Source organism: Nicotiana sylvestris, chromosome 9, assembly GCF_000393655.2.
Source record: "Nicotiana sylvestris chromosome 9, ASM39365v2, whole genome shotgun sequence".
NCBI classification, from domain to species: Eukaryota; Viridiplantae; Streptophyta; class Magnoliopsida; order Solanales; family Solanaceae; genus Nicotiana; species Nicotiana sylvestris.
In genome coordinates this window covers 83,830,664-83,843,920 of record NC_091065.1, presented here as the reverse complement: position 1 = coordinate 83,843,920, position 13,257 = coordinate 83,830,664, and the positions used below count along the sequence as shown (strand labels likewise).

The window sequence follows — 13,257 nt, the reverse complement described above, 5'->3', positions numbered from 1 at the left end:
TTTAGGGTGTCCCAAGTCACCAATTTTAATCCCGAATCGAGGAAAAGAATGACTCCATATTACAGTCTGCGTACCAGAAATCCGGATAAGGAATTTTGTTAACCCGGGAGAAGGTGTTAGGCATTCCCGAGTTCCGTGGTTCTAGCACGGTCGCTCAATTGTCATATTTAACTTATTTATCTGATTTTAATACAATTATGAACCGATGTGCCAATCTTAACTTTTTACCACTTTATTATTATAATTATTATTATTATTATTTTTAAAAAAATTGTGAACATCGTTTAAAACATGTCTTTGGATTACGTCACATGAAATGCACCCGCAATCCGGAACACATTTTTATTCAATGTTTTAGGATTTAGATTTGGGTCGCATGAAATGCGCATCCGAGTTTAAGAAGGTAAAATTAATTAAATCGCGCCTAAAGAGTCTAGCGCGTCATTATCTTTGGGGAAGGAAGTGAAATTCACTAAACAATCCATCCCAAATTCTAAGTAATTTTTTTTAAAAATAATTAAATAAATAAATGAGATTGGAGAATCCTGTAAATTTTTGTATTATTTACATCTATTTATTTTTAGCGAAATCCTTCCTTATTTTAAGAATATCCTTTAATGACTACCTTTTTATTATTACTAAGTTTGTCTATAAATATAAAATCAATATCTACATTCTTGAAAATAACATATTAAATAGAAGAGAAAAACAAATATTAACAGAAAGTAATAAAAATTATAATCATAAATACAACATGGAATAAAATAAAATAAAAAATAAAAAAAAAAACTAATTATCCCATAGTTGGATTAAAATTCAAATTGTTAGTAAGACTTAAGCTTATTGAAACTAATTATTTACAAATACTGAAAATTGAAAGAAAAAATAAACTTGATTACTAAACCATATTTCTAAAAAATTTAAACAATTTAACCTTAACTAACTTTGTTTTAATTCACATCATGTCCTAATACTTGATTCGCAAACTAATTCATGTTTTAACTGAAATTAACTACATGATTCCGATTAACTTATCGTTGACGAAAAACCTTATGAATAAGGAACTTAGTCAATTTTTGCCAAACTGATTCAATAACGCCATTTTTTACGTTATTTCTTCTATTTTTTATTATTAAACAGTTTTAATTAATAATCAGGCTTAAATATATTTCCAAATAATCTGGTTAAGGCGTTTTTTAATATGTCGCTATAATATGCCTAGTTATGCCAAATGACAGTGATTTACAGAATAATAATACATGAATAACCTAAATACAATACAAAAAATTAAATTAAACTAAATTAAAAATTTAACACTCCATTCTTCATTTCAGCTTACAAAATGCCAAAATTACAGTTGTGTACCTGATATTGTCAATATAAGAAGAAGAAAGTCAGCAACGTAATACGTAACACAGCAACAACAACAATAACCAGCAATAACCAGTCAACGAAAATCCCAGTGACAGATTTGAAAAATTCAAAATAAAATCCAGGAATGCCGAAAATAACGGACAGAAACCAAGGGAAATTTTCAGATTTTTGAAAGGCTAGTTAATCTTCAACCCTTAATTTCTACACCTGTATACCAGAATATTTATCAGGTGTGTACTACTTTCTCTTCTAATTTTCAACTTTTTTTTCTTTGTATGTTTTTCTTTTCTTGAGAGTTTCAATGTTTTTTCGGAATAAATGTTCAGCTCTTTTTTTTCTAATCTCTCTTTTTTTCTCTGTCTGTGTCCCCTCTATCTGATTTCAAGACTTCTCTTTTATAACCCATCCCATAAATCTTTCAATTAATTAAAATCAATACTTTTTCTCTACCCAACCCATTATCTTCTCACTCATCCCCATTACATTAAATAAACATATCACACCACCCCATTATATTTTGTCCCCCATGCTTTATTTAAAATAACACAAGATTCCCCCACTATATTTTGTCTTGTCCCCCCTTTATATTAAACAATTATATCACAACTCGCCCCATTTCATTTTGTCTCTCATGCTTCAAATAAACAATTACAAAATGTACAATTCCTAAACTACCCCTCACGACCTTACTGAAATTACCAAATTACCCCTGAACGTACTACAAATTACCAAACTACTCATCAGCTATAACACATCAATTAATCAAACTTAACCAAAATATAGGCAATATGGTTAATTTCTAAAAATGTTCAAACAACAAATTTCATGAACATGATTTCTTCAACATTTCAATAACAAATCACATGAACATGATTTCAACCACAAATCATATGAACACAAATTGAACAACCAAGAACAACTAAAATTTGATTGAACAATATTTTTAGCAACAACAAACCTATTTTCGGATTTAACAACAACAACAAACAAGTATATTTAGATTTCTAACTTCAATCATATTGAACTTAAAATCAATTCTAACAACATTACAACAAACAATTCCTATATTAAACTTAAACAAGATTATGAGACAAATTCAAGAAATAATCATAAATGATAAACAAAAAATCAAACTATACAAATTTCGGATTCAAGATCAACCAAACAAAGTATGAACATGAATGAAAATATTCAATAACAATAACAAACAAACTTTGTTCAAACTTCGAATTAAACTTAAACAAAACAAATAAACACATTCAAATTACTAATCTTCAACTAATCAATTAAATCCAACCAAAATTATAACAAAGATATATGATCCAAAATTAAGAAGCAAAACATAACTTCACATTAAATTACTAAATAAAAAAACGAACTTCAAACAAAGATGAACATGAATTAAACAATGTTAACAATTTCTGAAAATATGTTTAACACATGAAACAAATTAAAGAAACAATTAATTTAAAACTTCAATTTGAATAACAAACATTAAACTAACAATTCCCTTTTTTTTTTTTACAAAAAATGAATAAAATTAGAATGAAATAAACATGAAAAACAACTAATTAATTTCCCATTTAAATCTGAAAATTAAATTATCAAAACACATGAAGCAAACTAAAAATTAATTCAAACGATAAACATGAACAAAACAAGGATCGAACATTTATCGATTTTTATTTCGAGAAATATAGAACGAAATATGGACAAAATAAAACTCAAAACCAACTAACCGGAGATGAATCAACTATAAACTCCCCTTCCTCTTGAACTCGAAACAACACACCACAGACTCAAACGAAAACCAAACGAATCCTTGATGAAAAGGAAGGAGATGATGCACCATTAGAAGCAGAAACGAAGCCGCAGCAGCTGGTCGACGCAGCTGGAAGGAGGAAGAGAAGCAGTAGTGATATGGCTGAAGAAGAAGCAGCGTGAAGCAGCAGATGTGTCGAGAAAAGGGTGCAGCAACAGTAAAGTAAACGACGCGACACGACGAGGAAGATGAAGTCGCGTTGGTGGTTTTTGAGGTCGTTCATGGTTTCTGAGGTTGTTCATGGGAGGGCAGCTTGGAGACGACGTGTGTGTGTGTGCAGTGAGGAGGATGGAAGGGAAGCCATTGATGCTAGGGAGAAACTTGGAGAAGAAGAAGCAAAAGTGGGGGGGGGGATGACTTAGGTCTTTTTAGGGTTTTTTTCTTTTTTTTATTTTATTTTATTTTGTTTGTAAAATAATAGGGGTGTTGGGTTATGCACTGGGTCGACCCAGTTCGAAATGGACTGGGTCGTAGGGAAGGTTGGGCCATTTTTTGGGCCTATGGCTTGAAATCGAAGAAGAGGCCCAATTCCGACTTTCTTTATATTTTCGCTCTCTTTCTTCTTTTATTTCTCTAAAACTAAATTATAAAAATACTTAAACTATTATTAAGAATTAAATTAAGTTATAAAAGCGCAAATTAACTCCCAATAACAATTAACGCACAATTAAGTAATAATTAAGCATAAAATTGTATATTTGGACATTAAATGCTAAAAATGCAAACGATGCCTATTTTTGTAATTTTTATTTTTTTGTAAAACAAATTTAATTACTAACAATTGTAGAATTAAATCCTACATGCGAAAGGCGACATATTTTTGTATTTTTTATTAATTTAGCAAATAAACATGCACAAACAAATACAAATAATTATTCAAAATGTCACAAAATATCACAAAAATGGCACACCAAGAAAAATTATTTTATTTTTGAATTTTTTGGGAGTAATTCTCATATAGGGCAAAAATCACGTGCTTACAGTCATAAGACAGGTGGTGCTTAGTATGGGGTTAAATGTTGAGCCGCAACAATTTAATACATTCATAAAATAAGTGCCCATAAAAATGTTGATGCTAAGATTAATGTGTGGTAGTACAAGATTGGATAAGATTAGAAATGGTTACGTTTCAAGTAGCACAAATTGAGGATAAAATGAGAGAAATATCACTTGAGATGGTTTGGTCATGTCATTTTTCGACCTCCAAATATATCAGTCTGGAGGTGTGAAACTATAGGCCTCGTGGATGAAAATCACTTGGAAGGAATTTATTTCAAATGATAGATAATTTCTGAGGATCATACAGGCTTGGCAAAATATAAGATACAACGGAAGAAAAAGATTTATATACACGATATATATAAGTTGAGAATTTGTTTTAGAAGTTAGCATTTTTTACTTTAGGTCTTATACTCTCCAGAGTAGTTCAACCTTTCGTAGATTTATACTTTTAGAGAATATACATGTTTTTGTATACATCTCGAATATTTATATTAAGGAATATAGTAACTAAGGATTCGTATTTCCAATTCCTACTAGTTTGAGACTGAAGTGTTATTATTGTTGTAGTAGGATATAAGATAAGAATACATGTATTAACAATACCTGAATTAGACTATTTATAGACGAAAATATCCTTAATTAATGTAGTATTTCTTGTATAACAGATCACTAGAAATCACCACATAACAATTCCTTCATTATAATTAATTACTTCATAAATAGTATTCGCATTATTCCATGTTAATATGCTAACCAAACGACCTCCTAAGTGAAAAAGACAAAAATAAATAAATAAATAAATAAATAAAAAGGTCTTTGATGTCTTTTCCGGTTGTAAAATCACTTTTCATTAAAAGGGAGAAAAAGCTACAGATTGTAGAAAGTAATAAACTTAAAAAAATAAAAGGAAAAAAGACAAAGAAAAGGGACAATCACAATCATTGACACTTTTATAAGTAAAGTACACATAAACATCTTATAGAATTCAGCAACGGCAAACAAGTTCAGCTATCTTTCTGTGTCAATTAGACCACCTATTACCTAAGCACTACCAACTGTAAAATAACAGTATATATTTTCTGATTGGCACACTTCTTTCCTTGTTGCAACCAAGCCTGCCTGCTCCATTATATATTTCTATTTTATAATGATAACTGGCGTAACAATGAATCAAACTTTCCCTTTCTTTCTTTAATTATCAATAGTCTAGAACCAATTGGTTCTCGACTATAGAGATTTATATTTCAATTTGGTAAAGTTGGACACCCACACTATCAAGTGATGTAGTCTCTTCTCAAGTTTCAGTATAAATTCACAGCAGAGTCATGCTAGTAATTCCATGCCCTCGATCAACTAACTAGCATAAACTATAGAGACTAAAATTATCCAAAATATACAAAATTCACCATGTATGACTGCATGCCCTGTATTGTGTCTACACTTACTATGAGTTATTCATTGAAGTCTTGGATTGTCAATTCTAGCTCATTGTCAAAATCATTCTCGCACTATTTATTTCTTTATCCTTTTTTACCTTCACTTTCTTTTTTGGTTGTTGCTGATTGTAATTAGTTGATCCTTGGCAAGGCCTTTGCATAACAAAGAAAGAATAAATTCGCATTCAGCCACAATGGGAACAGAAATTTTCATAATTTAAGAGTCTAAAGCAGAGAGGAAATGAAGGATCGGAGCAGATAAAAAATTGATTAGAGATTCATAAGGAGTTATTTGTCCCTCTTGTATTCATTCAAGGTTCAACGTGTTTGAAATACGTGATCATCTCATTTAAAAGCTTAAACTGTTAGAGAGAGCATATTTTTATTTATTTAATTGTGTCTTCAACACGCCCCTCACCTGCATGCTTCTTTTTTTTTTTTTGTTAGACTCAAACCTAGGACCACAAATTAAACATGATGATATCTTCTTATTTTTTATTAAGAAAACAACAAAGAAAGGAGGAAAGAAAGAAGAGAAACTATTTGACACAAAATTGAGAGGCCAATAATTTTTTGGGCTAGGAAAAGTAAAATAAGTGGGAATAGTCAATACATTGAACAGAAAGAAGTAAGAGTGAGGAGGGTGCCTTTGATTTATCTCTGCTTGGTAAACACTTCTCGGTTGACTATATTAGGGTGATTAAAGACATGTATGCTGGAGCTAAGACTCGGGTTAGGACAGTAGGAGGCGACTCTGAATACTTCCCAGTTATTACGGGGTTGCACCAAGGGTCTGCGCTCAGCCCATTCCTATTTTCCCTGGTGATGGATGCACTGACTCATCATATTCAAGGGGAGGTGCCATGGTGCATGCTATTTGCTGATGACATTATTCTAATTGACGAGACACGAGGCGGCGTCAACGAGAGGCTAGAGATTTGGAGACATGCTCTTGAGTCTAAAGGTTTCAAGTTGAGCAGGACGAAGACGGAATACCTCGAGTGCAAATTTGGAGTTGAGCCGATGGAAGCGGGAGTTGAAGTGAGGCTTGACTCTCAAGTCATTCCCAATAGGGGTAGCATCAAGTACCTTGGATCGATTATTCAGGGGATCGGGCAGATTGACGAGGATGTCACACACCGTATAGGGGTGGGGTGGATGAAGTGGAAGTTAGCGTCGGGAGTCTTGTGTGACAAGAAAGTGCCACTGTTACTAAAAGGTAAGTTTTATAGAGCAGTGGTTAGGCATGTCATGTTATATGGAACTGAATGTTGGCCGGTAAAGAACTCACACATCCAGAAGATGAAAGTAGCAGAGATGAGGATGTTGAGGTGGATGTGCGGGCATACAAGGAAAGATAAGATTAGGAATGAAGATATTCGAGAGAAGGTGGGCGTGGTTCCCATGGAGGACAAGATGCGGGAAGTGAGACTCAGGTGGTTCGGGCACATTCAGAGGAGGAGCACTGATGCACCGGTGAGGAGGTGTGAGCGACTGACTGTAGTGGGCACGCGGAGAGGTAGAGGGCGACATAAGAAGTATTGGGGAGAGGTGATCAGATAGGATATGGCGCGACTTAGGACTACGGAAGACATGGCCCTTGACAGGGAATTATGGAGGTCGAGCATTAAGGTTGTAGGTTAGGGGAAAGTTGTGAATATTTCTACAACACAATAGAGTGAGACTAGCCAGTTAGGAGTTAGACTAAGAATGTCATTGGTCGGCTATTGATGCAGGGCTTTACCTGCTAGTTTTACTATACCAGCCATCTATTTCGTATTTCGTATTCTGTATTTCATATCTCTTATACTGCTGTTATTTTATTATGCATTTTTATGGTACTAATATATTGGCTCCTGTTGCTTTTTTTGAGCCGAGGGTCTCCTGGAAATAGCCTCTCTACCCTTCGGGGCAGGAGTAAGGTCTGCGTACATATTACCCTCCTCAGACCCCACTTGTGAGATTATACTGGGTCGTTGTTGTTGTTATTGTTGTTGCGGGATTCGGAAATGGAATTCTGGATTCCTATGGCGAACATCAAATGAGTTGATTCCCCTTTACTACTTTGGGCAAACTTTTGATTTCATCAGGCATGAAAATTCGGTGATTTCTTGGTCAAGGAGTGATGTCCAAATCATAAAAGGCCAAACGGCGATTTTGGCTTTGATTTTACTCTGTGAATACAAAATGTGATATTGACCTTTGTACCTATCCTTGAGACGCGGAGACAAAAGAGTGGTCCTTTACCATCACAAAACCTTGGATTAGGGGTAGGGGTGTACATGAACCGGATTGGTTCGGTTTTTATCAAAACCAAACCAAACTAACTATATCGGTTTGGATTGGTTCGGTTTTGTCGGGTTTTTCGGATTTTCGGGTTTTTTTGTTATATGAATATTATTTCAATCTTATTTTGTTAAAATTATAGATAAAACTTTGATAAATGAATATATATTTAGTAAATATGGAAAAAAATTGGCAAACATATGATCTATTAAAATATTCTAATGAGAGAATTTTTTTAGTAACACATGATAGTTATTTTCTTAGTCGTCTAACAATAATTTTTTGTTAATTTACGCTTTCAAGGTTAATACACGAGAAGATCCCAAATATTTTTATATTTTCTAAAGAAAATTCACTATAAAGTCATAAAAATATAAATAAAATTTATATATTTATATGTCAGTTTGGTTCGATTTTTTTTTATTCAATACCAAACCAAGTCAAATCAAACCTAGTCGGGTTTTTTTTAACCGGTTTGGTGCGATTTTCCGATTCGGTTTGAACACCCCTACCTTTGACCATAGCAAATAACATGTGTGCCTATTTTTCAATTTTAAGTTTCGCAGAGATCATCAAAAAATTAGTAGTTGTTTCCTAAGTTATGGTTATAAAGTAGGAAAAGTAGTTAACCCACATTCGTTTTCCCATCTGCATGCATTAATTTATTTCCCCAACTTTTCCTTTATATTCTCCTCTTGACTTTTAATTTGCACCCTATCTATATATATGTATATATATCTCAATAGTAGAGACCATTTAAGAAGCAATTTACAGAACAGTATTCAAGTAAAATGCAGATCTCAACGAGCACAATAAGTGCAATAAGTTTTGTAGCAGTGGCTCTTCTTTCATTACATGTCAGTGCTCAATCGGATTGCCAACAGGTGGTTGTTGGGTTAGCTCCGTGCCTGCAATACATAGAAGGGAATGCCACGAGCCCGTCATCAGGATGCTGCACTCAGCTCGCCACTATGGTCAAGACGCAGCCTCAGTGCTTGTGTCAGGTTTTGAATGGCGAGGGCTCATCCTTTGGAGTCAATGTCAATCAGACACTTGCTTTGGCTCTTCCTAAAGCTTGTAATGCCCACACTCCCTCTCTTAGCCTATGTAAAGGTACGCTTAATTTATCACTACTTCCTTAATTCCCAAATAGTAATCGTTTGACTAACTGAATTTTCTTAATATATTTGTCTTTAAAAATAGAAGAAGTATTTATTACTTTCGCGTCTATGTAAAACTATATGTTTGACTTCATGGAGTGTAGGAAAGAAATAACAACTTTTGAAACTTGTATTCTAAAACAAGCTTTAGATATTTGTATGTCTATAAATCATTTCATTAAGGATAAAATGAATATTTTGAAGTCAATTAAGTTACTCCCATGACTAGAAAGGTACTATTCTTTTTAGGACAAACTAAAAAGTTTTTCCAAACACATCTTAACTAAAATATCTGTTAAGTGACATTTAAGGGTCGTTTGATACATGAAATAAAAATAATAATCCCGGGATAAAGTTCGGAATTAAATTTATCATATGTTTGATTTGAAATATTAGCTAATTAATCCCTGGATTAACTAATTTTACACTTAAACGGTGGAATAATTATCCCATATAAAATACGGGATAGCTAATCCTATGAATATCCCCTCCCCCGTGGTATATTTTGGGATATCTCACTGCTGTACCAAACGATCACTAACAGAAAAATGAATGACAACTAACAATCACTTTTATAATTAAAGTCATTCAATATCTTTAAGGAGTAGCAACGTCTTTGCCCTTCTTTCTTTTTATTTTTTCCCGAAGCTTTTCATTTCCCTCTAATTATGACGAAAGATCATTGTTTTAATCTGTATTGTGAATATAAACATTTCAGCAACTTCGCCAACTGGTTCTCCGGAAATCTCTCCGTCCACTCCTTCAGGTGCGAATACGAACAAATCTTGCACTACACTTTTTCCATGGTTATTTTCCTGCACCAATTTCAACATTTATATAAGGGTGTGAGAATTGATTATATATTTGTGAGCGTGACATGCAGGAGACAGATATTCAAGATCTTCGCCATGTGGAGATTCATCAGGAGGATACTCATTGAAGCTGCAGCCATACTCTCTGTTATTTACCCTTAGTGAATGTACCCACTTTGTCATATGCCACAATATTCAGCTCCATTTTATAAACTAAAGCTCACTCAACAAAAATACCGTCTTTAATTTTGTCATAAAGAGAATCATTGTAAGAAGGTTTTTGTCTATCTTAGATTTTTGCTTATGTAAAGATGGTTCATCACAAATTCGTTAGATTGTGATGGATGTGTCATCATTTTCTTTTAGATTTTGATTTTCTCATAAATATTGAACAAATTAAGCACTTTTCTTTTTGAATGTACAAGTACATTTCACACACTCAATGGCCTGATTCATTATATTTTGCAGACGGTAAATCATTGAGTTATGAGTACTTAATTTCCTACTTCCTAACTCTTCTACAAGATGTTTGGTCTTTTCAAATTATTCTGGAAGCTAAGGTTTAGAAAATATAATTCTAAACTATATCCACCATATAAAAGCAACATTAAAATTTCCAGTAGAGTAATTCTCGGACGTGTCATATGAAATAGGGGGACATGAAATATATATAGAGAACGTTTAAAAAGGACAAATTGAGGAATATTACTGAAATAGTTAAATTATTATTAGTGCATGTCATTTTACCTTCACTGTAGAAGCGGTTTCGGCATGATACATGTCATGGGCGGCTTTCCAGCCATGCCCCATGACCCCATGGGCGTGCCCTGTGGCGTCCTAGCAAGCCTCCCAATGCCTAGCGCCACGGGCGGCCCCATGGTCTTAGCCACGCCAAGTGACAAGCGCACATGTGCCTCTGTCGCCCCACCGATATCTCTCGTCAGCGCCCAGCCGCAAGCAGATGCCAACAGTGCCGCGCGCGCAGACAACGCCGTGCACGTAGATAACGCCGCGCGCGCAGACCGTGATGCCAAAGACAATGCTGCTGACAACGGACCTGTTTCTACCTTGTAGAAAACTAAGTCCTTTTCATTGTAAATATAGAATAATTTTATTTCATGTACTTCCATTATGTTTCTCTAGCTTAGTCAAGTCTAGTCTTATAGCTTTGGTTTATTTTTTTAAAGCATTATTAGGGGGGATCAAGCAATCAAACTTTCTAGCAAGCAAACAATTCTCCGTACTGGTGTCTCTCCCCCTTGACAGCGTGTTGCTTTTCTGTAATAGCTTTCATTAATGCAATCAAGATTTCTTTCATTCTCAATTCTCATTTTTGTTCTCTCAATTGCTCTTGACATTGGTTTTCCCGTACGGCACTGACAATCTAGTCTAGCGTACGGAGGGGACCTCAGTTGGCGGACAGTAACTGCACTGACATCAGTTGCTTAGCCTTACGTCGCCCTTCCAAGGAATCTCAGGAAGGCGTCGTGTAACAGTTGGTAGCCTAGGCTCGACATCGGACGGGGGAACACATTGTCATTACCACCATTTCTGACCATGGTGAATCATGGGGACCGCATCCGGCCCTTGAACAGACGGTTAACGGATTATGGCCCATCGTGGATACGGTGCATGAATTAAGAACCAGCCTAGGGAAAAGGTTGGACGACCTGGACCGCAAGGTGCTCCAGGCCGAAGTTGACATAGAAAACATCAGTCGCGACTCCGAGGGAGACCGGCAAATAGCAGCCACAGAGGCAGCCAAAATTTTTGGCAAATTTGAGGGACTCCAACAGGAGCGTGCCGAGGATTTAGCTTACAGGGTACAAGAGGCAGAAAGGGTGACTGCCATGACAAACTATTGACGACTTGACAGACAAGCTCAATGTTGTTAATGCTTCTTTACATGGCCTGCTTCGAGGCAGTGGAAACCAAATCGGGGGCGCTATGAACCCCGTTTCCGCGACACAAAAACTGAAAATTCCTGAGCCAAAGCCATACAGTGGAGCTAGGAATGCCAAGGAAGTAGAAAACTTCATCTTTGACATCGAGCAGTACTTCGATGTTGTTGGGGGCCTAGAAGAAGCTAAGAAGGTAGCAACTGCTGCCATGTATCTCCAAGGTGATGCTAAACTCTGGTGGCGGGTGAAGTACGAATCCATCAGGGCCGGTGAAGATGCTCTCGAGACATGGGCAGAATAGAAGGCAACCATATGCCTATAGTTTTTCCCCGAGACTATTGAATACAATGCAAGGAGAAAGCTACGGGCGCTCCGCCAGACCAAATCAGTGCGGGACTACGTGCGGGAATTCTCCGGTGCTCATGCTAAACATACGTGATATGGGGGACAAAGACAAGCTCTTCACCTTCCTGGAAAGGTTGAAACCTTATGCCCGTATGGAACTGCAAAGACAAAGGGTGGATACCCTACCCAAGGCGATCCAAGCAGCTGAATGCCTTGGGGACTAGCAAGTGGAAGCTCGGAAGGATAGGCCTCAGCCACCTACCCGAGCGAGATTCAAAGGGGGCCAACCTAGCAATGGTGGCCCTAGTAGAAGTGGGGAAGATCGGAGTGCAACCAAATCTAAGGCTCCCTCCTCAGGAAGCACTAGTGTTGCGTCAAACAACAATGATCGGGGGAGAAAGCCTCCTTCAGGATGCCGTCATTGCGGCGGACCACATTGGAACAATGAATGGCCACATGCACAGATGAACGCCCATCAGGCTTTTGATGATAGGACGGATGATGACTCAGATGATGCGGATCAGACTAAACTAGTAAGTGCTTTCAATGAAATTGTTGGCTCTATTTCTGAGACATTAGCAGAGACCAGTGCTAGTATCCATAAGAAGAAGGATCCATGTCCAATAAATAAGAAAGGGAAAAAGAAGTCGGATGAGAGGACTCCTCTTAAACAAGAGAGGACCTTAATGTTCGTCGAGATGAAGATGAATGGCAAGCCCATTCGGGCGATGATAGACACAGGTGCTACCCATAACTACTTAGCCTCGACTCAGGTGGAGCGCCTTGGTCTAGTTGTAGGAAAGGGTAGAGGTCGTGTTAAGTCTATTAACTCACCTCCTCATCCAGTGGGTGGAATAGCCAAAGAGGTACCGGTGAAGCTTGGCCCTTACGAAGGAAAATTCATCCTACGAGTGGTGATCATAGATGACTTCGAGTTGATAGTTGGGTTGGAATTCCTAAGGAAAACCAACACCATGCTCGTACCATATGCAGACATGCTACTGATGATGGGAACAAATGGGGCCAAGCCCTGCATTATCCCGTGCATGCCCATGAAGATGGCCGTTCAGAGCATCCCGGCCTTGCAGTTGAAGAAGGGGTCAAAAGATATGAATCTAC

The 13,257-nt window shown here is 36.2% G+C and overlaps 1 protein-coding gene across 1 annotated transcript; it reads left to right on the top strand.

The window, feature by feature from the left end:
• Nucleotides 1–8,390: 8,390 nt before the first annotated feature.
• Nucleotides 8,391–10,545, top strand: LOC104228923 (non-specific lipid transfer protein GPI-anchored 5-like). The gene is made up of 3 exons (XM_009781477.2): nucleotides 8,391–9,033; nucleotides 9,799–9,846; nucleotides 9,964–10,545. The coding sequence occupies exons 1-3, from the start codon at nucleotides 8,712–8,714 to the stop codon at nucleotides 10,107–10,109; spliced, it is 516 nt and encodes a 171-aa protein (XP_009779779.1). The 5' UTR covers nucleotides 8,391–8,711; the 3' UTR covers nucleotides 10,110–10,545.
• The last annotated feature ends 2,712 nt before the right edge of the window (nucleotides 10,546–13,257 follow it).